The sequence below is a fragment of the Diplotaxodon limnothrissa genome, linkage group LG2 (assembly GCF_057381915.1).
Source record: "Diplotaxodon limnothrissa isolate DT_005_m linkage group LG2, D_limnothrissa_male_GT1.1, whole genome shotgun sequence".
Classification (NCBI taxonomy): Eukaryota; Metazoa; Chordata; class Actinopteri; order Cichliformes; family Cichlidae; genus Diplotaxodon; species Diplotaxodon limnothrissa.
The window spans coordinates 25,842,133-25,868,777 of record NC_140597.1 but is presented as its reverse complement, the minus strand read 5'-3'; the positions used below and the strand labels follow the sequence as shown (position 1 = coordinate 25,868,777).

General features: G+C 40.8%; 1 protein-coding gene across 2 annotated transcripts in view; it reads left to right on the top strand.

The window, feature by feature from the left end:
* gria1a (glutamate receptor, ionotropic, AMPA 1a) overlaps nucleotides 1–25,808 on the top strand; it is a 72,786-nt gene extending 46,978 nt beyond the window's left edge. The window contains exons 12-16 of one of the 2 annotated variants that reach the window (XM_085369021.1): nucleotides 11,911–12,109; nucleotides 12,832–13,079; nucleotides 16,803–16,917; nucleotides 23,684–23,818; nucleotides 25,641–25,808. In XM_085369021.1, the coding sequence (XP_085225147.1) occupies nucleotides 11,911–12,109; nucleotides 12,832–13,079; nucleotides 16,803–16,917; nucleotides 23,684–23,818; nucleotides 25,641–25,808 (865 nt within the window). Of the gene's footprint in view, nucleotides 1–11,910; nucleotides 12,110–12,831; nucleotides 13,080–15,957; nucleotides 16,073–16,802; nucleotides 16,918–23,683; nucleotides 23,819–25,640 lie in introns of both variants that reach the window. The other variant, XM_085369017.1, reaches the window with a different exon arrangement.
* Nucleotides 25,809–26,645: the final 837 nt, after the last annotated feature.

Genomic DNA, 26,645 nt, shown 5'->3' with positions numbered 1-26,645 from the left:
TTATGTTCTGTGTAAAATAGGTTTGAGGTGGAACCGAATTTCATTAGTGTTATTAGTGAGGTTGGGCTTTAAGGGCGCTTGTCCTCTAAGGACTTCAGTCAAATACCTCTCTTTGTTTTGGAGTGTCCTTTCAAGGTGAGTCTGAGTGTTCATTTTTGGTTCTTGGTAAAAGATTTTTTGGGGGGGGCGTCAGGGGAATTCACAGACTTTTTTTTTTCTAAAAAGAAAAAACTGCACATGTCACAGCGTGTGCAGCAGGACATGCTGTAGCGATCAGCATGGCCTGCTTGGTGTCTTGAAAAACCAACACAGTGAATGTTTCACCCCGCTGAATACTGGCCTGAAGGAAACATCTTCCCCTTGAAAATTTGGGTGACCTAGTTGCTCTAGTTAGCACAGTGCATATTCACACACACTGGTGCATGCTGATGTGTCTCCTAAAGCATTATGAGTTCTTCTGCTAGAGTTAAAGGACATACTGTACGGTTTGTCAGATGAAAGCAACAGTGCTTGTAACATCACAAATTCACAAGAACAGAGTATTACACAGCGTACGCAGTTTTACTTTTATCAAAAAAATTCTTTCTTGAGAAGGTTTTGTTCTTGTATGTAAGGTAGGGTTTGACCATCTTCTTTTTTTTTTCTTGCCTAGCTGCAGCCTGTCTTTCTTTTTCCACTTTATTCATAGACTGAATATGTCCTGTCAGTGTGAAAAAGGAAGCTAGTGCGGCTGTGCCTAAAACCTCCATACTTCTCTCTCCGGATTGCGAAAAGAAGGCGTATTACAGGGACGTCCTCAGTAAAAACTCTCTTAACAGTTTATATTCTAAGGCACTACCTTCAGGTCTTTTTCAATATGGCGTTATGTTCATTTTGTATGTTATGGTCCCATTTAGAGAGAAAGAGACAATAAAATAGAGTGTGCTTTAGAGCGAGGATACCTTGTCAGGCACAAGTCACTTTTTTAACATTTTGTATATTCAAAACTTTGCTAAAGTACAAAATAACACTTCTCACTCAGAATTGTGCGTGTATTTTTTGGAGCAATGTTATTGATGTCTTAGCAAATACCGCTTATGAAATCCTAGATACTCACTTGTTGGTTATTATGTAAGCACATATGTAAGCAGCACAGCCAATCAGCATTATCCTTGCCGATTGGCTGATCTTAGGTTAGTTTTTTTTAAAGCATCAACAATATTGATTTGTCTGATGTTGTAGCTCTAACTAGTTAATTAAGAACTTGTTAATTTGGTAGCAGCTGATATACAAAGTGACTATGTGGATATATATGACTATATGAAATAATATTTGACATAAAGCAGATTAGGGTCCGTATTGACATATTACATCACAGAGTTGCTGCAGCTGTGTTGGTTACACATCCATGATATAAGTGTGCTGTTTAACCACATTCCAAAGGTGATCTGTTGAACGGATATGATTTGTATGACTATGGAGGCCTTGTGAGCACAAGGAACACATTGTAATGTTAGCAATGATTTGAGCTTTTCGACACGGTGCGTTATCCTGCTGCAAGCAGCCATCAGAAGATGGGCTGTGGTCATAAAGTGATGGGCATCATCACCAACAATACTCAGTTTGGCTGTAGCCTCAGTTTCCGGTTCGTAGCTGACAGGAGGGGTACCTAGATCCTCTCCTGCATGGCTTGGTTTTAACAAGTTTAATAACAGAGTTGCTGTTCCCGTTCTATCAGCTCAAAGCAGTCTGGATATTCTCTTCTAACCTCTGACATCAACAAGGTATTTTCACCCAGAGAACTGCCGCTCAATGGATATTTTCTCTTTTTTTAGACCATGCTCTGTAAACCCTAGATGTGGTTATGAGAAAATTACAGTAGCTTTTGAAATACTCAGACGAACCCGTCGTCTTGACCACTTCTACATGCCTAAATGTAGGGTTGAAGATAGATAGATAGATAGATAGATAGATAGATAGATAGATAGATAGATAGATAGATAGATAGATAGATAGATAGATAGATAGATAGATAGATAGATAGATGGTTAATTAATATATTTCAGAATAAAACTACGTAAAAGACATTATGTTTCTGAATTTGCTGACATTTCCCAGTCAGTGCCTGTAAACCTCTCATCGCTGTGCCTTTATTACTAATAGGTGAGAACAGATTGTTCTAGAGGTGCATTCAGCTCTGTGGTAGGCAGCCTGAAGCACTTCTCTCTTCATACTTCTCCATTTAATCAGAGACAAAAGGCCAAGGAACAACACTGATGATCCACTCTGTCCTGGATTAATCAGTAGGCGTGTTTAATTTTCTCGTCAGCCTGTATCTGTGTGTGTGTGTGTAGCCTGGTTCTATTAAAAGCAAACACTTATTGCCATTTTCTTTGTCAGCGCTCTAATAGTAGGCTATCAGATTGGAACAGTCTACAGTGTACCTGTGCATCAAGGTGTACATGCAGCTCTGTTTCTCTGTGCACATGCATAGACTCACTTGTATTAATTTATGCTTCAAACTGATGCGATGCATTAATGCGTACAGTACGTGATTGTGTGTGTATTGGCCAAACTGCTCCCCCTGCTATTTATTCTGTGCAAGGCCATGTTTACTGTGCTCTTTCTAAATGTCAGCACTGTCAGTCAGGCCCTCCCATAAGCCCCAGTCTGTGCTGTTGGGCCCTTCTTGTGTTTATCTCTGCAGACAGGTGGATTCCAAGACTGACCCTCACCCTCACCACACACAAACACACACACAAACATAAACACCCAAAGAATTCTCCATTCATCTGTGCACCCGTTAACTTCCTCGTTCTTTACTTCTTCTCAGTCCTAGCATTCGCTAATAAACTCTGTTCTCCATTCTTCAGAGGTGAAAAACCCTCACCTCTCTCATCCTAAACAGTCGCACATCCATAAAATGTGAATAAAACACAGGGCTTTGGTTAACCCTGCAGTTGTCTGCCTTCTGCGAACAGATTCAAACTAGCTAATCGCATCAACATTGAGCTGTAGTATTGTTGCAAGGCTTGGCCCTCACTCTTCATATGAACCCTGCCAAAGTAATGGAGGCTTAAGTTAACGCATCGCAGGCGAAGTCAAAATCTCAACAGATGATCCAAATAATCCATGGAAGGCACGGAAATAATGAGCACTATACTTGTGTTACAGTGAAGAGCTAGTTTTTTCCTTGTACTATATTTTAAGCGCAGCAGGGAAGATGCAATGAGGGAAATATTGAGTGGATTTGAGTAAAAGAGCGTAGTGTTCTTCAGGTGAATGTGTTTGGATATGTTTAAGTCGGCATCTGTCGTCCGTGTCTCCTCATAGGTGCGCGTTTGTCTGAAATGCATGGCCCCGTGGAGTTCACTCTGGTCCTCAGGTGTCTGCGTTCCCTCCGTTATATGACTGTAGACTGAAATAAATCAGCCCTGTCACTCACACCCTTCCTGCCAGCAGCAATGTCTCAGGCTGGCGGTCAGAATCATTCAATAACGGATTGTATACGAGGCGTATAATGTAACCCCAGCAGGGTCAGTATTTATTTTTTTTGCTACTGCACTAAAAAGGAGAGTTTAAACACTCAGTTTTCTCAGGGAATTTTTGATTTCTCTGTTCTGCATTTCTCCAGCATTACGTGAAGCAAAAACATAACAGTCAAATTTTCAGATCAAGTACTATGTGTAACACAAGCATAGTGTTCATTATTTCCCTGCTTTCCGTGGATTATCTGGATCATCTGTTGAGATGCTGACTTTCTGCCGTCAATGTGTCAACTTAAGCCTCCATTACTTATTTGTTGACTTATGTAAGCACAGACAACTTTTATCAGAGTCTCATTGAAACCCGACCCAGATCGCAAACAATAATTGAAAATATGTTAAATCAAAGTTTTAGTGTCAACCTGAATTCTACCTTTGAGTCTTGATCATTTTTGCAGTTTAATACTGACACATTGTTGAATTTATGACTTCTAATCAACTGAACTTCTGTGGTATTTAAACTATAAAATCCACCACATTTCAATATAATTTCCCGGTCAGCTATAAATCTATGACTTTTCAACCTCATTGTCACCTGATCAACTATAGAAAGATCATCATCGATCAATTATATTATTGTGTTCTTTTAATGTCATTACTATTACATCGTCAGGTTTTAACATTGTTGTAACATTGACTCAACATTTATTTTGCATTGGGTCACTTTTTTCCAGAACATTTAGGATGTGATCACTTTATTTGTTTAGATATAGATACCCTATAGGTTTGTCTTCATTCCATTTTGAGAAGAGCTTTCAAAATGGCTCACGCTTCAAACTGAATATTGTACGTGTTCCTTTCCTCTTCCTTTCAACCCAAACACAGACTCACCCGCAGCACACTGCACTTGAAATTAAAGGTTTCCCACATAATGCAGGCACACCCATTATTTCTGACATGAAAGCTATTGTTCGGCTGCTAACCAAACCCTCAGTGACGAACCAGGTGAACTCTTGTGATCAAGGGAATTATTGATCTTGCACAGGGATCAAGCGGGATGTCACACTGTGTTTATTGTTGTTATTAATGTCGCGAGCACTGAGAAAATAGACTGTGTTACACGCCACCGAGTTACATAATTGTGGAATAAGTTAGCTGCTATAAAGCAGTTTTTTGGAGAGAGTGGGGGGGTGGGGGTTCAGGAAGGGATGATTTATTCATAAAGATACGGCTCGGTTTAGTTCACGGCACAACTTATGTTTTATTTATTCGGAGATCGCATGAAGGCAACTTTTTGATCTTACATGCATGCACACTCGCCAACAGAAACCACCGAGGCACACGCACGCACGAGCACACATACATTTCCACATGCAGAGAGGGCTTTTTTTTTCTTTTTGCTGTAATCAAGCTGTGACAGTATACGGATATATTTCTTGCAACCATGAATAATACACCGAGCTCGAGGCCACATGGGAAATCTACCTGGGCCAGTGTAAACACTGCCAGTTATTTGACTGGAAAGATGCGATGCTGTGAGGCTTATGAGAGGGCCTGCGAGTTGATGAGAGTTTTCTCTTTGTGATGGCAGGCCCACTCTACTATAGGGGTGGATGCCCTTATATATGTAGTGAGAGGAAAAAGAGTGAGAGGAGGAGGAGTGAGATGACTAAAATCTCTCTCAGCTCAGCTGTACTGTTTTGAGTGCAGAGTGTGTCACCATAGCAACCGTAAAGAGATTTTTTTTTTTTTTAAATCATAGCAGTTTCCCTTCAAGTCTCTCTGATGTGCAGAACTTCACTCAAATGCACACATACAGCATCTCCTTTTCTTTTTTCTTTTTTGTATTAATGCTCAGAAAGCCTGAACGCACTGTCAGTCCGCTTACACGCGTGTTGATGGCATTGATTTGCGGGAAACAGTTGTGATGTATTTGCCTGTTTTTCTAGCTGGAGTGACTAAGAGGCTTTGCGTATGTGTGTGGGCGCGGAGCTGAGCACTCTCACAGATTGCCAGAACTGTCTTTTCTCAGGTTACTTGAGGCTAAGACAGCAATCCGCAGCATCATTCAGCAAACAAGTGTGCGGACACAGATATAACGATTAGAGTTGCATCTCAATTATATCGATTCCCCTGCACCGGCAGCGTGCGGTGGCTGCAAGCTGAAGTTTTGTTTTGTTTTGCATTCACGCATGACCGCTCCAAAATGAGCCATATGTTGCAAAGCAGCCTGTTAACTTTACTGCTTCTTATTGAAAGAAACATGCATTAAATAATTACAAAGCGTTTGAAATCATAATGCTTTTGTCAGTGTTGTTTTGTTTTTTTCCCATAGTCTACTTGAATGAGTATAATTACAAGCTTGTGGTGTGTTTGCTTCAGGCTGGTTACATTACCATAATATTCTCTTTTCAGCTCAATGGCATGGTAATGCTGACCTTTAGATGGAGAGAGAAGCTTTAATAAATCATTATTTTTTGTGCTCCATGCTTAAAGCTCACATGTAGTTTGGCCTTGGAGATGAAAGTGCTCTCAAATAATACAGACCTAACAACTGGGAGGTCTTTGCAACAAAAGCGCAAGCACACAAAAGCAAAACCTGCGGCTTTGCAACAATATCGGCCGTAGTGTGTTACTGTTCCCCCGAGGCTCCTTTGGCAATATCAAGAACACACTAAAAGCATCAGACAAGTGTGCGTCTGTTGTCTTTCTGTGCACTAAAAGCATCGTGTGTGGCACATCAAGCCAAAGCTGCCACGTCTGCGCTGAGCTCTGAACCCGTGACCGGGGTCGTGCATGTGCTTTCTGCAACTGCAGCGACCTATATTGAGGCAGCTTTACATAAAAAAGTTCAGCACTCATAAATATACTATTCTGGTTCATTATCCCAGCATACCTGTGCAATTAGGCATGATTTGAGCCGCCTGTTTTTTGTTTGTTTTTTTTTAATTTGCTAAGGAGACTGTGGAGAAAGCTTAAATAAAATTTTATCAACCCATAACATTTACAAGCAGTGGAGGCATAGTTGGGGAAAAGGCTCATTAACAAAAGCCCTGTGATATACAGTAAGTGAGTAGAAGGACTCTTAAAGGAAATATAAGTAGAATCATTTAATCCTCCAAATAAAAGAATAAATTATGGAGTTATTATTTTTCTTCTTCTTCTCTAATTTCATTCAAATGTAATGCAGGCCATCATCCTGTGCCAGCACTGTGTGACAAACGCATCAAGTAAGGTATTAAAAATGATTCACCTCAGTTCTCACGGCCTGTTCAAACCTTCAGCTCCTTCAAAACAGAATACAAATAATGTTTACACACAACTCGGAATTATGACTGTAGAGCCCTGTGTGCTATATTATGCTAGAATAACTAATGGAGTAACCCTTGACTTGGTTGTTGCACCACACACACACGCACGGCCACTTTATCTTCTGCAGTCTCATTGTGTTGATTGAATAGTGGTCCTTTCTTCTTTATACCGCTTTCTTCATTTCCACGTCTAATGAGTTGTTTTTGCTAAGGATGTTTTTCGCAGTTCACCAGAGCAGGGGATGATTAGCTCAGATATAATCACTCTATCTCGGATTATATCTATATATATATTTCTGCTTAGTGGCACAATAACCTCACCAGTTCCACTTTGCTACTCTCTCACTCCCTTTTTGCCGTTTCTGTTGTTTCATGCCGTTGCATGTAAGAAGGCTCGCCTGTGGAAACACACTGGGAGTGGCCGTTCCCAGTCATTGAGAACATACGGCTACTAATTTAGAAGAAGGAAACAAGAAAAAAAAAGCTGCATATCAGAAAACTCCTGTACCATCCCTGATTTGTCTTAGAATCACACCATAATTAGAGACCATTTTCTTTCTCATTTAAACCTCTGTAATTCCTAATCCATTGTAATGTGGCCATTACTGGCTCATTTTTTACACTTGCTAAAGTCATTAGTCATTGCTAATTACCATATCGAAAAGAGGAGGCCAGCCAGGGGAATTCTAATGAGAGTTTAGCGCTATAGCAGATTCCCGGGGAACTGTGGGTGGAGATCGCGTAGGAAACGTCAAAGCCAGAGATCCGGTCTGCCGTGTGTAGCTTTTTAAGATGATTTTTTTCTGACAAGAGAGTTTAACATCTGCTTTCCAAAGGTAAATACTGTACGTGAGGTCACAGCCCAGTCCTCTTCCAACCACTGCAAGCCAAACCTGAGGGACCCCATCACTGTAAGCAAGAAGCTGATTTAGGGAATGCTAAACTTGGGTAGGTGTCGGGTGGTGAGTCCTGGTGGCCGAGGGGGCTTTAAGAAGCTGTGTAATCAGTGTTCCCGCAGACCTGGTGCAGTTCTTGATTGCATGACATGTTTTCTCTCCATCACTATGAAGCTGAAGCAAAACGCTCCAGGAAAGACTTTAGAAAAATACACAAACAGAACGAAAGGCTCATTTGGATTTGATACTGAATTTAACAACACCAATGAGACCTGTTTCCTTTTTCTGCTCCTAAAATACTTATTATATTATTTGGTTACTGTATTTTTTTATTTATTTAAATTTAATATTTAAGGTAATAGTGAGAGAAGCCAAAGAAGGTAAATAGATCTTTAAGGTTAAGAGAGTTTGGTAGGTAAGTGTGCGCTATATTTGCTCGATCACATGTCAGTGGCTGGACACTTTGATTGATCGTTTAATCATTTCAGCACTAACGATGTGCATACACACAAGTATTGTATTTTTGCCTGTGCCGCTGCGGTTGAGCCTGTGCTTCTGCTGCTGCTTCCATTAACATTCATTTTCTTCTCAATACAATAAAAAAAATTAAAGGCGGAGTGAATAATTGATTAATCGTTGCCTTAACATGACTATGAAATTACAGTGCTGCTCGGAAGATTTCCTTTACTGTAATAGGACAGCTTAGTTAATCTTTTATTGAGGCGCCAAGGTTGGCTGCTGTGCAATAATGTATGAGGGGCGGAAAGGAGGCTCAAAGGAAAGCAGTTCAAAAGGAAACAAACAGAGACAAACAGGTCTGTGTTTGCCAGTCACTTTGCTCAAATGGGGAGGACTGCTGCAAGAGGCCCAACACACACCCACTCACACTCTCACACACACACACTGAGGTGCACAAACGACCCTCACATCCACGCATGCACACACACAGCCCTTTTCTCTTCGTCCAAATGGTGACCCCTTTGTTCCCTTGCTCAGACACACACACACTCATGCCAGTAAACCATCCCCGGGAAGGCAGCAAATGCACATGTGGGTCATATGTGTGTTGTGTGTGCACGCACTTCTGTGTGTTTTCGTGCATACTTGAATTTGTCAGCATCAATGCCAAGGTGTAGGGTATTGTTGTCTCGGGCCAAACCCCTGTCACCACCCCTCCCCCCACCCCCCAATCGCATCCCTCTCAGCACATGAAGAGACAGGCAGGCGTGCACAGCGGAGATGGAGGGTGAACGGAGAGGAAAGGGAAAAGAGAGGAAGAGAGGAGGCGAGAGAAAGGAAAACGAAAGGAGAAAAAAAAAGGGCAACTGAGGGGGAAGGATTAGACAGCTGTTTACTGCCATCTCTGGTGGCAAGCAGCAGTCAAAGCTAAGGAGTTTGTCTGCCTCTGGTGGTACTATCCAGTTTACTTTTCATCTTCTATGCCATTTGCCCCCCCCCACACACACACACACACATTCCTCCTTCGTTTCACTTGTTTCAGCCTAGAATAACAGACTTAACTTCTTCTTTTCACAATAAAATGTGTGCCGTGTAGTTTGAACGCTAACATAAAGGATTGAAAATAACTTATTTCTACAAGGACTCTGAAATTCTTGAACATTATTTTCATCATTTCTGCTCTTTATCTCTATGTTGTCACGAATAATAGGAGATGGCCAGTTTTATAGTGGATCCCGGCAAAGCATAATCTAGAGCTTTCATTTATTTTAAAGAAAACAGCTGATTGGGAACATATTGGTGGAATATTAGATCTTGAATATATTTGTTAGCGGGCTTATTTGAGATTTGTACTTTCTTGTTTTATCAATTAATTTTTTAGACCGTACTGATCTGCCTTTTTAACCTATACAAATAGGAAATAGCAATACATTGCTCGAGATATAACACCTATTTAGTTAGACTTCTGGGATATTGATCTGGTCAGTTAAGTATCAGAGGGGGCTGTTAATCAGTTTAAGCTGCTTTGGCGTTGATGAAATTAACAACAGGTGCACTAGAGGGGCAACAATGAGACAACCCCCAAAACAGGAATGATTTACAGGTGGAGGACACTGACATTTTTCCCCCCTCCTCATCTTTTCTCACTGTTTTTCACTAGTTTTGCATTTAGCTAGTGTCAGTGTCACTACTGAGGTGATACCTGAAGCCCGCAGAGGTAGCATAGTTAGTCACACAATCAATACATGGCATTGCCAGATTCCAGATTTCTTGTGAAAATTCAAAAAGATCTTATAGGAATCATACAGACACTTCAGTAACCATAATGTGATGTATGGATGCTGGCTGGCTGGCTTGCTTCTTGACTAATGTATAAATGACAAAAGGGTTGTTCACTTCTATGAATATCACCTGAAGAACCTTAGCATATTATTGTAGGAGGATTATTTGCAGATGTGCAGAAAGTTATATAACTGTATCTCAATATTTGTGTGTATTGTGTATGTTAAATATATGAGTGTGTTGACATATCTGTAAATCATAAAAATAGGCATCCATCATCGCTTCCATTTTCTCCTGCTTATTTGGTAGCAGCAGTTTGAGTATAAATACCCAGACCTCCCTCTTCCACCTCCATTAGCTCTTCTAGGGTGACACTGAGGCATCCGTAAGCTGTACCTAGATATATCCCAAAATTCCCTCACAGTCGGACATGCCTAAAACAGCTCCATGCAAGCACATCAGCCAGCTGCTTTCAATGTGGAGGAACTGCAGCTCTCTATTTTGAGCCCCTCATGAATGACCACATTCCTCACCTTTTCTCAAAGGATAAGCCCAGATACCCTTCAGAGGAAGCTCATTGCTTTCTTGTATCCATAATTCTTTGGGTCACTACCCACACGCTGTGGCCACAAGTGAGGGTAGGAAAATAGATCAGCCGTTAAATGGACAGCTTTGCCTTCATGCTCAGCTTTCTCCCCATCAGGACAGACCGGGATAGCATCACATCTGCATCGCTGCAGACACTGCAGCAATCTGTCAGTCTTCCACGCCACTCTTCACCTCATGAATGAGACCCTGACATACTTGAACCTCTTCACTTGAAGGCAGCAACCCTGAGCGAGCAATCCGCCCTTTTCTGTCTGAGAACCATTGCCTCAGGTTGAGAGGGGGTTATTCTTGTCCCCAACTCACCTAGGTACAAGTGTGTGTATATATATATATATATATATATATATATATATATATATATATATATATATATATATATATATATAGAGCCCTGCATCACACAACACACATGCTGCGTGCACAAGATTTCACTGTGCAGTCAAAGTTTAACCTCACCTACACCCATATGATCTTTGAGCAGTGAGCAAGTCAAAACACACACACACCACACACACACAGACAGCCTCCCGACTGATTTTTCAAAGGCTCTGCAACCGTTCTGTGTTTGCTCTCGGCTCGCTCCATGGCTGCTCTTTCATCATCTGCCCGTCATCTGAAAAGCATCTTAAATGATTACGTTTCGGCTTCTCTCCCTGTCTCTTTTTTTCCCCTCCATACTTAATCTTGCCTTCATGTTCATGCTCCATTTGAGTCGTGGGTACAAAGGTGAATCACGAAAGCCTTTTATTTTTTGTTTCAGATTTGTGTCATTTTCACTGCAGAAGCTCTGCCACCCTGTGCCTCAGTGATTTTTTGGGAGGGGGTCTGATATGTAATGCAACATGATTTTTGCTGCTGCTGTTCAAACTGGGTTCTCTTGAGGTGAAGAGATACAAGGAAACGAACTGCACAGTGCAGGCATTTGAATTTGGCTTTTTTTTTTTATTGGAAGTGCAATTAGAGCAGTGGCTAAGTGTTCTTGTCTGCCTCTTAATCCCCAACAATTAATGTGTATGGCATAAACCATATTGGCGACTTTCTTAAAGTGAGATTAATTTGGCAGGGAGAAAGCTGAGTGGGCCTTTGTGGAGCTGGTTATCTTTCCTTAGCAGACCGGGGTATGATCTCCAAGCCTAGTGAAAAGAGGAATGATACAGTGAGTGTGATGTAATGTGGATCATTTGAATGGTGCGAACATCACCGGGTTCTTTTAGATAGCTCTTCTTGATTGCGTGCAGAATTTTCCATAAAGAGAAAGATGGATGCCACCTATTTATTTCTCCCCCACCTTAATGCAGAATTGGCTCTGTCTGTGAAAGATATGTGTGAACAGCATCTTTGCATACCTATTTTTGACAGACTAACAACATCCTGTCCTTCTCTTTTTAGCTCTCTGTCAGGCCGCATTGTTGGAGGCGTCTGGTGGTTCTTCACTCTCATCATCATCTCATCCTATACTGCGAATCTGGCTGCTTTCCTGACTGTGGAGAGGATGGTGTCTCCTATAGAGAGTGCCGAGGATCTGGCCAAGCAGACAGAGATTGCATATGGAACGCTGGATGCTGGCTCCACCAAAGAATTCTTCAGGGTGAGGAACAAAACCTGGCACACCCGGGGTTTAAACATTTTCATTGTGAGCTAGCGGCATTTGGGAAGTATAAGTTATTTTAAAGTGTTATAAGAGGACAGTAAATGTAGAATCACAAAAACACAGCTGTGGACTCTGCCAGCAATCTAACGGTGAGTAACTACTGACGAAGCAACACAGTATCACGGCAAAACGTGTAACAGACACGCCGGTCCACTGTGTCCATTTCACGCTTTGCCTCTCTAAAACGTGAAATGTACACGCTTACCAGCAGGGGGGGATAATATATTTAAAGGCACAAAGTCGGTAGTGACTTCCTGGACATTCCAGGGTCCTTAATCACCAGAAACCATTAAGCTAGGCAGCTAATGTGTACATACATGTAAATGTGTTACTAATGTCTGTTTAAACGCTTTCCTGTGAATTATTTTCACTCCCTGTGCTGGTAGTGCAGCAACGTCTGCGTGTGTGTCCATTTCATGTTTTGGAGAGGCAAAATGTGAAATGGACACGGTGGACCTGCGTCTGTTACACATTTTGCAGTGATATTGGGTTGGATGAAAAGAGCATAAATATTTAAATTGGGAGTAAAGTCCTGACATTTTTAAGGATTTTAACATTTACCTTTAACACTCTAAAGATAGATAATAAAGTATTTATATACTGACAGTCCCTTTCCCTGTACTTCTATCCCTTTTCTTATTAACATTTCTGGCTGTCAGAGGTCTAAGATCGCCGTGTTTGAGAAGATGTGGTCTTACATGAAGGCGGCCGACCCGTCTGTGTTTGTCAAAACGACAGACGAGGGTGTCATGAGAGTCAGGAAGTCCAAGGGCAAATATGCCTACCTGCTGGAGTCCACTATGAATGAGTACATAGAGCAGAGGAAACCCTGTGACACTATGAAGGTGGGAGGCAACCTGGACTCCAAAGGTTATGGAATTGCCACACCAAAGGGCTCCCATCTCAGGTAAACCTTTGCCACTGCAGTGGTTGGATAAAAGCCTTCATGTGCTTTTATTGGTGCCTGTGCATGAGCGTTACCCCTCACCTGTTTATTTGGAGGTCTGCATTTGCTCATTTATGAACATATTTATGTGCTTAGGTTGATTTTTTTTTTTGGTGCCATTTCATGCATTCTGAATGCTTTGTGCACGCACTACCAGATTAATTTATAAGTATAAATGCTCTGATCAGATATAGAAGGCATCTCATTATTGTCACGGTCATCCTCCAACTGTTTGCACATATTGCACTGGCATTTATAGCTCGATCCCTCCCATTTTCAATTCTGATCATCTTTATTTGTGTCTGCACATCTACGTACGCAGCTAGATTATTCCCAGCTGACTTGTGAGCACTAGCAGAAGTATAAAGCAGGACGATGAGATCTCTTATCCTCTTTAAGTAGCACTTTGCTTCCTTGATGCCTTCCAATTATATTTCAAACTCTCTTTATATTCTTCAAATCATCCCCCTTAAACACAAACACACACGCAAAAAATAGAAACGTGCCAATCATAAAAATCCGAGCCCCTAAAGCAATTTTACAACTTAAAGAATCCCGTATAGCTGCTTTACCACTTAAGCCAGAGCTCACACCTTGAATGTGAAGTCAGCAGAGTGGAATTTGTATTTTGCGACATTTAATGTGATAATTGACATAATGAAGGATAATTCATCCCGGATTTACTCCTGCCATCGATGTCCAAGAGCAACAGCTGTCATTTCACATTACATTAACACCTTAACCAACTTCCCATTTAAATTTCTCCCGCAACTACAGAGAGAGTGCAGAAGCTGGTGGCATCTGAAGCTTTTAATCTATTTCTAATAGGTCTCATTCATTTTAATGAAAGGAGCCATATGGGAAGATTTTATTCAAACTCGCTGCGGATTCATATGGGTTTCCTCCTTGGTTGACAGCCAGAGGTCAGAATGCTGAGTAGAACTGCTTCTAAAGCCTCGATCAGAAGCTCCTTTTTAAAATTTAATACAAATTAGATTCCGCAAATGAAGTTTAATGCTGCATGAACGATAAGACAAGAGGTTGATATAAATCTGCTTCAGAGTCATGTAGTCGGGATTGGCCCAGACCACAACATAGCAGTGGGACAGAGTGGTGAACAGCTAAGGGTGGCCCCCGTTTGATCTCGCTCTCTTTGTGTTAATTATTTACTTAGCGATGTACCTTATTCCCAAGTTGTCATTGTGGTCACAGATGTCTGATATGGAGTTCCATTAACAGATAACAAACATTTGCGATTGCATGAGTGGTATTAAAGCATGGCAAGTAGAATGACTCACGGATTTTTTTGGTTTTAAGGAGGAAATGTATTCAGCTCATCCGGAATGGGACATGAATGAGTTACCCATGAATTTAAAGAGCTGAGTCCAATCGCACCTGCAATGCATTGATAATGAATCAGTTTGCACGGACGACTGGATATTAGAGAAGCAATAATCTGACTCTTTTTTTCTCATCGTGTTTAAATTTCATAGAGTATCTGTGCAGAACTACAGAACTGATACCCGTTCCAATAGAAGTTCCTAATTAGACATTTATATACTGTCATTCTTTTTAGATTTTTGCATAAGTAGAGATTTCTTTTCTACACAGTAAATGAGACTAATAGCGCTGATAGCGCTAATATTGCATTGCAGGCCTGATTGAAAACAGAACTTTTGAGGAAAAAAAACCTAAAATAACTCTTCATTTTGCAGGAATGTCTTCAGAGATCACTTTCTTGTCAATTGCTCTGACGTTCTGTGTAAATTCTGATCTTCATTTCTGACATATACAATCTTCAGGGTCTGCACCATCCCGCTAACATTCAGTAACCTCCCTGACATCTGCTCACGCTGAACCAACCAAACCATGACTCTCCACAACATCCATGTCCACTTTAATTCTTCTCGTGACTTCTTTCTTTTTTCTCTGAGTCTGCCAGGCTAAGAAAGAATTTAGAGGTTTTACCAGCTCCAAAAAAACTGTCTTCCCTACAGCTGTGTGATGTCCTCCAGGTTGGGGGTAGAGACTCTTCTGTGTTCAGTGATGAGAAAGGCAGGATGCCGACAAACTAAATTGTTCCTGTGCAGAAGAATTGGTGCTGATTTGAGCAAAAAAAAAAGGCAATCACGTAAAGGCTGTAATCTTTACTTTTATATGCAAATTCTGATTGCAGATTCTGGCATTCTTGTGATTTGTGGATGGATAGTCTTTGTCCTCAACCTTGCAGCTTTAGGAAATACACAGTGACCAGAGAGAGACAGAGCTACCCATGGGGAGGTGCTTTGGGTGATGTGTCTGCAGTTGGTCAGGCAACATCTTTTTCAGCCAGTTAGAGAAATAAAGCTATCGTGAAAGTGATCGTAGCAGTTAAAACCGTCGAAGCTTCTGCTGGAATTTGTTTCTGCTGTTATTTATAAATTAATCAGTATCAGCTTCTATTCACAAGAATGCTGTTATGGCTTGAATATTGATAGGTTAGTTGCCATAGCAATTTGTATGCTAGTGCAGCTGAAAGGAAATTACCATCTGTAGTCAGACTTCCGCATCCAAAAGCATCTCCATTTATAGTGTTTGCTCTGCCTCTCTCTGAGGCAAGCCCCTCCTTGGTAAAACCCACTGTATTGGCACTCAGTGTTTAAGCCCCATTGCAGGTATGTGACTAACACGTGCATCCTAAAGCCAGCGCTCCTGCTTAACACCAGTAGCCAAACGCAGGAGTGCTTCCAATTCTAAGTCAGCATTTCATTATCACCACCACCACCACCATACGACCAATCTCTTTATATCTGTCCCATAGAGTGTCTCCTAATGGTTATCGTTTTATATTATTTTCAAGAAACCCAGTAAACCTGGCAGTGTTAAAACTGAACGAGCAGGGCCTCTTGGACAAATTGAAAAACAAGTGGTGGTACGACAAGGGAGAGTGCGGCAGCGGGGGCGGGGACTCCAAGGTCAGAGCCAGTTTGATAAACCCTGCGGGTAAACCCACCACCACTGAGAGTGGGAGGTGGGGTGGGAAGTGGGGGAAGGGGAACAGAGGGGTAACTGGCAGGCCTGCGCTGCACCACCACTCCAGCAACACTTAATCTCTCTGTGTGGTGTGGGGAAGAGCAAAGGGAAAGGACTGAGGGGGGTGATTGCTTGGCCGGCAGGGGATGAATTTGAAATCCATAGAGAGGGGAATTTTTGCATCATGTCTCCCTGCTCAAACAAAATAGCACTGATTTAAAATTGATCAGTGCTAATTAAAACGGCAAAGTTCTTTGTGTTGTGGCTCCCACGCATCCATTCTGGGACTATAAGTTTAGCTGTACAACATGGTTGATTTCGAATAGGAAAAGATCAAATTAAGAAAGCCTTGTGGCATAAGTGAGTGCAAGCAGTATGCCGGTTACCCCAAGTGATATAGTAATACACATCTACTGCCTTAGGGAGCAAACTAACCGAGCTAGATGGAGTATTAATTCATATCACTTTGATTGATGTTTCTAATGATGTTTCTGCAATATATTTGTGTGCACGTGGGTGTGGTTTGTGTGACATTTTTCTTTTGTTTTGTTTTTTTGACAACAAGCAAATCCAGGCATGTGTATCTATTTGCTGCTCTTTATGTCTCTGAATTAATAACATAAAATAACATGGTATAATATGTTATTTATGTTATTCCCTTATGGTTGGAAGAATCCCAGTAAACCTAGCGGTGTTGAAGCTCAATGAGCAAGCCGTCTTAGACAAACTGAAAAACAAATGGTGGTACGATAAAGGGGAGTGTGGCAGCAAGGACTCCGGAAGAAAGGTTAGTCTCCAACCCGAACCTGGCACCTCACAGCACCTCGCAGCACAACCCTCCTTTAATACTAGACCAGCCCAAAGTGTGCTGCACTTAGCAGCACTCCCCATGTGGCTCTGGCAGCTCTACTGTATTGGCCCAAATATAAGATGATGATTAAGGATAACTCTCACCTGTTTATGGTTGAAAAATGCATTAAAATAGACAAACAAAATTTTCTTATCAATGTTTTTCCATGTATCATTACCTTTAAAGAAGAATATAATAAATGTCAGTTCAGCCTGAAAGAATTGTTATTGCAATCTCTCTACAGAAACAAAATATTTGGATTTAATTACCTTAATTTTGAATTAATAGGAAACCAATAAAAATGCACAAATCAAAGTGAATGAAAGCCACTTTTTCTAAAGTTTATCTACTTCAGCTTTCACTCTGGAGAATGAATTCTAAACACTTTGCTACTATGTAAGTACACAGCGAAGAGATTGTTACATCTGTCCATCCATTCATTTTCTTCCAGCTAAACTGTTACATTTGTAGTTTAATAATATCTAACAATGTCTTCATGGGCTGTCCGTGATCAAAAGTGGCACCACTTGACCGCCTGTCCAATCCACTTCTACTGTAACATTAACATTAACCTTTGCCAGCAAAGAAAGATTGTACTATTTAAACTAAGCCTGTGCACATATATGAATGGCAAGGAAATGGCATGGTAATTTTAATGTCACAAAAGGGTCATAAAGTCTGCAGTGTGAGTCATTAGCATCGGTTCACAGCATTATCTATTAGACTTTTGCTCCACTTGCTCCACAAAAACATGACGTAAATGTTAATGTAAAGGTGTATCCAGGACAACAAGATGACTTCATTTTATGTGCATTAACTGATCAGATCTTTTTTAGACCATATGAAAATTCATTAGCTACACCATACAGACAAAAGTACTGGGCCACCATGAGCTGGAAACCCATACCATGAAGCTCCTGGCACACAGCGTTTGTGCTGATGTTAATGCTGCAGTTAAATAACTGCAGCATTACAGTTACATTACAGTTATGGATCTAGGAGGGATAAGATTTCATGAATGGACTTAGCCATGCAGTACCACACTGCATGGCTAGGTACTTGATTTTATACACCTGTTGCAAAGGTACTGAGAACAGGTGATTTCAAAGATTAAGAGGTGTGGCCCAATACTTTTGCAAATATTTTATGAATTCCTGTTTGGACTAGTTTTACAACAGTCATCAATTTATGATAATTATACTGACAGCTCCCCAGACTGCCATCAGAGACCACCTTGTGGTCTTGCTACTAAGTTTACTGGATTGATCAAAAGTTTTGTTTATTGCATAAAACACATTTGATTACCAAGGGAGAAATGAGCTTATTTTTGTTTGTTTCAAAATGTACATATTTTCACTTTGAAACAGGCCGGCTGGGGTGTTGATCAATACTAGTAGATATATGCCGAGGGATAATTTCAATCTCGCTTTCTCAGCAACACCAAAGCAAATGAACTCAATGCAGCTTACTGTGCAAGTGCATCGACAGTTCCATTATTCAAAGAAAAAAAAATCTGCTGTTTTGATTACGAAAAGTAAATCTTCAAATGTGAAATGACCCCCCCCCCACCACCACCACTTTGAAAAATGTACTTACCAGAAATACTGTCTTATAATTGGGCCAGTACTCTGGTGGTACTCTGCTGTTTATTTCTTCCTTCTGATGAGATTGTGTTGTCAGAGATTTATTGTTCGTTCCCAGTGTGTAAATAAACAATGTGTGGTGGATTAGCAAGGACTGTTAAAATTAATTGTTAAACATTTGGATCTGGGTAGAAGGAATCCTTATAAAACGGTTTGTCCAATCCTGCAAACAAATGTACACACACAAAGTGTTAGGATAACATTATATTTGTGCAGTAGATCAAATATGAATTACTCAAGCAGGCTTTTTGAACATAAATCTTTTTTGTCGAAAGGAATGAGAAACACAAAAGGGCATGAAGTGAGAAAGATGAAACATGAGCTATTGGCCCTTGCCTTTATATATTAGCCTTTATAATAATCCTGGCATAACGCTTTTAATTTAAGGTATGCATATATGGATGCCATGTCAATTCATATTAACCCGGAGTTGTATCAAGTCTGCCCACTGCTCTTGCATGCATTAGAATTTTGTTATCTACTGTAAAAAAAAAAAGGAGTTTCTCCCGACAGAAAAGCTTTAGCGCATTACTTCAGATACCTCTTTATGTACCTCTATGTGGCCCACTGAACTCTCCCATTGCTTGTACCGACAGTTCTATTGGTAGTTTATGCAGAAGTGTCAAACTATGTGCCATGAAGAGCTCAGTCTACAAGGAGCATGTTACAAACAAAATCACAGTAGTTACAAGGAGTTACATTTGAGGTTAGGCTTTCTGTAGAGTTCAGAGTGGAGCTGAAGCCTATCCCAGCCATAAACTGTATATAAACAATAGTGTGTTCAAGAAAAGTAAAGTAATTGCAGAAAAGCCATAAACCTGCATTCCCCCCAGCAGGAGACGTCTCCTCTGGTTGAAAACAGACCTTAGTAAAAACTGTTCTGATGGAATTATAGGTTCAGTCGATAGTTTGAAGTCATATTAAATACACCATTGTGATCCATTTGTCTTCTTAGATGCTTATATGCTAGTCATCGTCCAGGTGAATGATCAATCAGGGTATGCTACCTTTTTGTTGCAAGCCTATGTTCATCCAGTTCCTCTGTCAAATCCCCACCTCACTTGTACATTTGGTTTCAAAGACATAGCAAAAGTGGCAAACTTAAAGAGTCACAGTGGGACTTTGCTAAGCACTGGGTGCATTCATAGTGACATACAATTTTTATATCCAGTTTGACATTGGGTCAGGGACAGGGTTAAGATTCAACAGGTTGCTGGTGTCTCACAGACAGAGACTGCAATTACTCTAACAGCAAGGCACCCTGAAAACCCCCCACACACAATCAAACCCAGATGTGAGATGACAGCCACTGAACCACCTTGCCACCATACATATAACAGACTAATTAAAAGCCTTTATTGTAATATATGCACATATGTACTTAAATTAAGTGATCGAGTTTTTTTGCTTGATCGAATTCAGTGATTAGTTTGATGCTGCTCTCAGATCTGTATGCTAACAATGTAGCAAGAGCTAACAGCAGTTAAGCTAGCACTCTCTTTCCAAAGATAACAATCCTAGTAGCACCCAGAGGGATTTCAAACTAACCACATCATACTTTATTTGTTTTCTGTGGCCACAAAATAACCTGGAATGGTCCAGTGTTAATTATTTAGCATTATCTCTATACAGCATACTTGTAGTACTTATTCAGCTTTTTATTTCACTACACTGTAATCGTTTTCTTGAAAAACTCAGACTTTAACTACCCTCTGCGAGCATATTTATACTGTAGAGTGGTAAAACACTTTAGCTAGTCATTAGGGTTTTTTTTTTTTTGGGGGGGGGGGGGGGGGGTATGTATGTATGTATTACTGTAAGTGAGTAAGTGGTAAAATTTTCTTCCAGTTTTAATATAACAAAACTAATAAATTGGAAGACTTTCAAATTCAGCTGACTGAACACAAATTCAAGATTTAGTCTAGTGTGTTTGGGGAATAAAACAGCAGATTCAGTCCTCCGTAGCACATAGTTTGGCACACGTCACCTGTTATAGAGTATATCTACATATTTGGACAGACTTTAAACTCAGTTTTGCACTTTGGTTTAAAGTCAGTTTATCTGAGCAAACAAATTGATGCCTCAGTTTTATTTAGTTGCTAAAAACCACTCAACTTTCCATGTGTCTATTTGAGTGATAAAAAACATTCCCCACATAATTTCATGAAAAAGAATATTTAATATACAGAAAATATCAGTTTGGTAGGTTCACTAATTCAAGCCTTAATAATTAATGTCCTCTGTATATCATCAGCAGACACAGATGTAACGTTAGGGGCACTTGCAGCAGAGATAAACAAACCATAATATGAAATAATGTCAAACTAAAAACTTGTTTGTGCTGTTGTCACATGAATGCATGTGTTATGGGGCGTGTTTGTGTGTTTATCTATACCCATTTCCTCACAACAAAAAGTTATCATTTAAAAAGAAAACTGTAATTTGTATGTTTTTGACTTCACATTGTGTAAAATGTAAGTCAGTGTTAAATGCTATCTGGGGCCTGCCACACAAAGCGAGTCGCACATAGTCATGCACGCACTATCTTTATTCTGATTGGAAATTTGGGGTCAGATGCTGGAACATGACTTAATACGGTCTGGTGTTTACGCGAGGATGCACGTGCACTTAATCAGAGCGGAGTGACATGCAGAAGAAATGAAAATGTCACACATGCCTCAGTGGCTATCTTATTGTAGCACACGATTGATCAGCTACCTGCTGCGTCCCCACTCTTGGTTCTCGTGCATTTACGTCATAACAGAGAACGTGTGCAGGAAAAGAAAACGAGAAAGTGAACATTACGTGATGAAATTCTTCTTTCTGAGTGGTTTGTGAAGAGGCGTAATCAGTTCCACCTGCTTATTCTAAGCTTTTTCTTTATTCGGATTTTTCCTTAATAGAATCAGAATATTAGCCTCCATATAAAGAAAGCCTCTAATATGGTTAACATTAGTTAAAAGTTAAATTCGGTCCAGTAAAGAGTGGATAAACAGCAAAGTTTTGTTACAGAGCACATGCAAGAGGTGGGATTTCACGCAAACAGCCACTTACAATTTAATAAAAGTGTGAAATTTGACTTGACGTTCGCACAAAGTGGCAGGAAGTGAATTAGAGATACACGGCACTTGAAGGCAGGTAGAGTATGAAATACTATAAAAAGAATATACACTTGTGTAGGGTTATTAAACAGGGTTCAATATCATTGCTGACATTTTAATGTGCTATGTAAGTCTGTTTTGGGAAATAATAATTTTGCCTTCCTCTCTCATGAAGACAACAATAAATCCCAACTTAGTCTAAGACAGAGCATAATCTCAAAGTGTTTTATTATGATGTCTCTGTAAAGTTTGATTTCTTTTTTTTAACTTAAGGCTTTTTTCAGTTTGTCTGCTGTATATGATAGTGTCATCAGATGTTACAGTTTAGCCTCAAATGTTCTGTTCCTGTAGCGACAGAATAAGTAAGTTATGTAAATCTAAGCAGTCACTAAAAGCTCATCATTGTAGTTAACTTGCAACGGCAGATTTTGTTTGTGGCTTTTGGAAGTACTGGCTTTGAGAGAAGACTAGCTGCACTACAAATTATTCATGATATCCTTTTTATAGGGACAGGTGATAAAATGAGCCAAATGTTGAGGGAGCGTTCCTAAGCCCGATTCATGCTTAAGGATGTTTTGATGAATCATTGGAGCCTGCAGTGGGCATCAGTCTGTGCCAACATAAATTCACTCGGGCCTTTTGACTGGAACACCATTCTCTAACTTTGACTCATCATACCTTCAAACTGCCTTTTGAGTCCTACCTTCGCATGCCGAACATTTTTTTTTTTTGTAGTACCTCCCGTTTGTAAGGGCTTCTGTTTTGTAACCGCGCACACAACGATCTTTCAAATATTTATGAGTTAACTTTCTCAGAAAAGCAAAGTCACTGAACCAGTTTCACAGAATAACTCTGTGCCCTTTGCACTTATCGTTTTAACACTTGCAGTATTTACTGCTGCTGCTTGTATCATATAAGAAGGTCCCCCCTCCCCTCTTAGGTCTCCTCCCCAAGTTCACCAAGATAAGAAAGCCAAAGTTAGATCCAAAGTTAAAAACTGCTTTGTGAGCCAGGCCTCTGAAATATATTGTTATCCCTGCTATTTTCTTGTTGTGTGGTTATGTGTGTCTTAGCTTGTTGACTTTTATGTTAACTTGTCTTCATGTGCCTTAATAGTTGAGGCGTTTTCTTTACAATGTGGGTTTCTACTGGTTTGGATTAGTGTGGGTTAAACAGTACTGTGCAAAAAAATCTCGAGCCACCCTCATTTCTTAACATTTTATTTCCAAGAAACAAGATTATTGTTCAGACTTCCTGGCCAATGGTTCTTCAGGCTTTTTTGTTCCTTTCTTTCACTCATTTTCAATCTATTCCTAGTTCCTGAAGCTGCTGAACAGTGATCTATGAATGATTCAAGCATAAAAAGACACCAAAGTCCAGGGTTGAACCAATGTTTTGTCTACATATAACGGTCAGCTTATCAAAGAACTACTTTAGCCAAAACACATAATTTGTTTCCAATTCTTTACCTGAATCTACAAAAAATGTCAAATATAACACAGTTTGACAGGCAAAATTTTTTAAAAGTGATTCTCAAAACCTTGGAATATCTCGACATGCAGAAAAGAAAAGTAGATTATATTCCACTGTGCAATGTCATTTTTTTTTTCTTTTAGCATGATAATGATACCAAACACACTGCAAATGTAATATATATAGTATTTCAACGTGTGGTTCCACAAGTTTCAATAAATTATTGCACAATTTGTTCAGTTTTACTAAGAATATTGTAAAGAAGTCAGTGGTGGCTCAATATTTTTGTCTATAGTTGTCATTTTGCTGTACATGTACTCCATTTGAGTCGTTTCACTTATGATTTCTGTCTGTGAAACTAGTTTATAGCTAAATTTGTCTGTGTGTGTGAGAGAGAGCGAGAGAGAGAGAAAGAGTCCAATTATATGTCATATACTGCTGCCGCTATTGCCTCCTCACGACTTCTCTCCGCCCTCCTTCCCCCAGGACAAGACCAGCGCTCTGAGCCTCAGCAATGTGGCGGGAGTCTTCTACATCCTGATTGGAGGCCTGGGCCTGGCCATGCTGGTGGCACTGGTGGAGTTCTGCTACAAGTCCAGGACCGAGTCGCGCCGAATGAAGGTGTCCACCGCGCGAGCTGCTGCTGCCTCAGCCGCTCAGGCCTTTCACTGCTCAGCCTTAGACAGTGGTGCTAGCGCCCCCTACACAGAGCTGCAGAGCTACGGCCTGTACGCCAACAACACTGTTAAGATATAAGGGCAGAGCACAGCCACGGGGTAGGAAACGCTGTGATCAAGCCATGATGATGATGATGATGATGATGATGATGATGACATCTGCCTCCACACCCCCTCCCCGCCCATCTAACCGTGATCACAGTAGGGCCTCCCACGGCTTCCAGTGCAAACGCTCTCCTGTACTTCTCTCTACCTCTGCCGCTCCCTCACTCAGTCTTTATGTCACTGATCTCCTGCAGTGTTGTTCAATCACTTGATTCCAAAATTGCCCTTATGCCTGTTTCGTCACGTTCGAGAAGTAAGTTTTCAGAGCAGTTGCTTAGAGTTTCATGTGTTAATGTGGCAGGATTGTTAGCATGTAGCATTTTTTTAATGTAGTTAGTTTTTGCCTTTGAATTTACATGTAGATGGATTATTTGTCACTATATGTTGTTCTCTAACTAATATTTCCTTCTTGACTGTGTGGTTAAGTACACATGTTGCTTTTCGATGTCACACTGCACAATGTTCCTCACAGGCCTTTTGTTAAAACCCATTACTTAACCCATTACAATAATCTACCACAGCACAGGTATAAAGGCAATTTGAATCACAGTGGTACATCTATCTACTTCTGTCCCTCTGAGCAATTCTCTGCCCTACTCCTTCTTCTCTTTTTGCTGACTGTCTCGCTAACGCAGGCCCCATTGTGGTGAACATCGTTTATATGTATACCATAAGGCAGACGTCGTGCGGCTCGCATGTCTTCCATCACTGCTTTGACCTCGAAAAGTCTTAACTCAAACTGCTGTTATGTTCACAGATCTAAAATGTAGAACTTGTTGCTTTATACTTTACTGGTAGATGTGAGGTTTGGTCTTCAGCAGCTGTTAGTTATCAGCTTCGTGGATCAATTTACAACAAACAGCCTCTGATTTATTCTTCCAGCTTCAAAGCCCCCCCAGGGGGGCGCACTGATATCGTTTTCATGTAAACAAAAAAAAAGGCAGGCTGAATGCGAGGAGTGATCGTCTACATGAAATCTCTTATGTTTTAATCAGCCCACAAAGGGGCCACCTGATCAGTATGCTGAAGAGAATGGTGAGGAGCCTATTAGTCCAGCGGTGCCTTTATGCTGTTTGACTTGAAAGAAACAACACCGTTCCAATAAGAGGCCGGTATAATTCTCCAATCCCCGTGCAGCACTTACTGGTTGCTCCAGATCGCACTGGCTTTGCCCGATTTAATCAGCTATAGAATGCGGACAGATAGCATCACACATCATTAAGTCAGCATTCGAGCCCAGTGGCTTTTATTGCGCTAGACTGGAGAATGAAGCTAGTAAACCAATGAGTGAAGCCTCAGCTCCCTTCTCTCTGCCCTCCCTTCACTCGGCTCCTCCTGCTACAAATTGGTACATTTGATGCACAATGTCTGGTACCCCAATTTTAACACCGGCAAATATAACTGATAAGGAATGTTTAACAGTTTACTTGCTCCAGATTTTTTGGGTGTGCCTAACATTCAAAAAGGAACATAGGTACATGCAGCAGACTCTTTTGTGCGTGTATTAACGTAAAAAAAAAAAGACTTCTCTGCAGACATTATCTGTGTGCTGCTAGCTCAAACTGTTGCATTCACCGTTTTGATTACAAGATATCGCATGTGTGCACAAATACACCAAAATCTGATCTGTGGGCTAATTGCGATGTTTTTGCTTCCAACAGCAATCCATCAACGACGCCATGCACTGCTCCACCCTGACCAGGATGAGTGGCAACGGGAGCGGCGGAGAGAACGGACGAATCCTCACCCACGACTTCCCCAAGACCGTTCAGACACTGCCCTGCATGAGCCACACCGCCAGCATGGGACTGGGTGCCTCCGGCATGTGATCATCATATTACTGTGCTGGCGGCGAGGGGATAGGCAGGGTGGGGCAGAAGAAGAAGAGCACAGGACTCTAATAACCTCAAAAAAAACATAACAAAACCCATGGCTGTCCGGTTTGACCCATCTATTCTCCCGGTTTTCCCAACTTGAACAAAAACTTACTGCCAAAACGGACTCTTAAAAACCGCTCCTCGCAAATGATGAACAGAGAATCGCAACTTTTTTTTCTTTTTTTTAGTAAGTGGGTGTTTGAAAAATAGATATCGAAAAAAAGAAGGGAAACGTGCTGCAATAAAGAAGTCGTCAACTGGGCGTGTTTTTGGACTTTTTTTTTTTTTTTACCGTGTTCATTTATGTGGAGAAAAAAAAAGAGTTTTATTCTTCAGTGTGACGCCTGCGCTGTGCCATTTCGATGGAGCTGTTGACGTTAGTCTGCTTGTGCAATATCTTCACCTCCACTGCTGACCTTGTACTACCTAGATGTTTTCCGATGGCTGATGGATCATGTCTTTGCACAGATGTGGCAGAGGAGGACAAACACTTGTGACTGCTACGATGATATGATGTTGTTTTCGGGATGTCCCCACCTTCCTTCACTTTTACATTTATACTCCATTTTTGAAGGACTAAGTGCTCAGAGTAGCATAGCCAATTTTTGTGAGATAGTGGTTTACGCTAGATTGATAGCGCAGATTAGTTCGTCTCACGTATTTTTGATTTGACTTGTGTTTCGATGACGGTTAATGATGTTCAAATCAGAAGTTGTCCAGGCTACGACAAACAAGCATTGCTGCTAGACGTCATTGAGCACATCATGCCTTGTTAGGGTTGCCAACCGT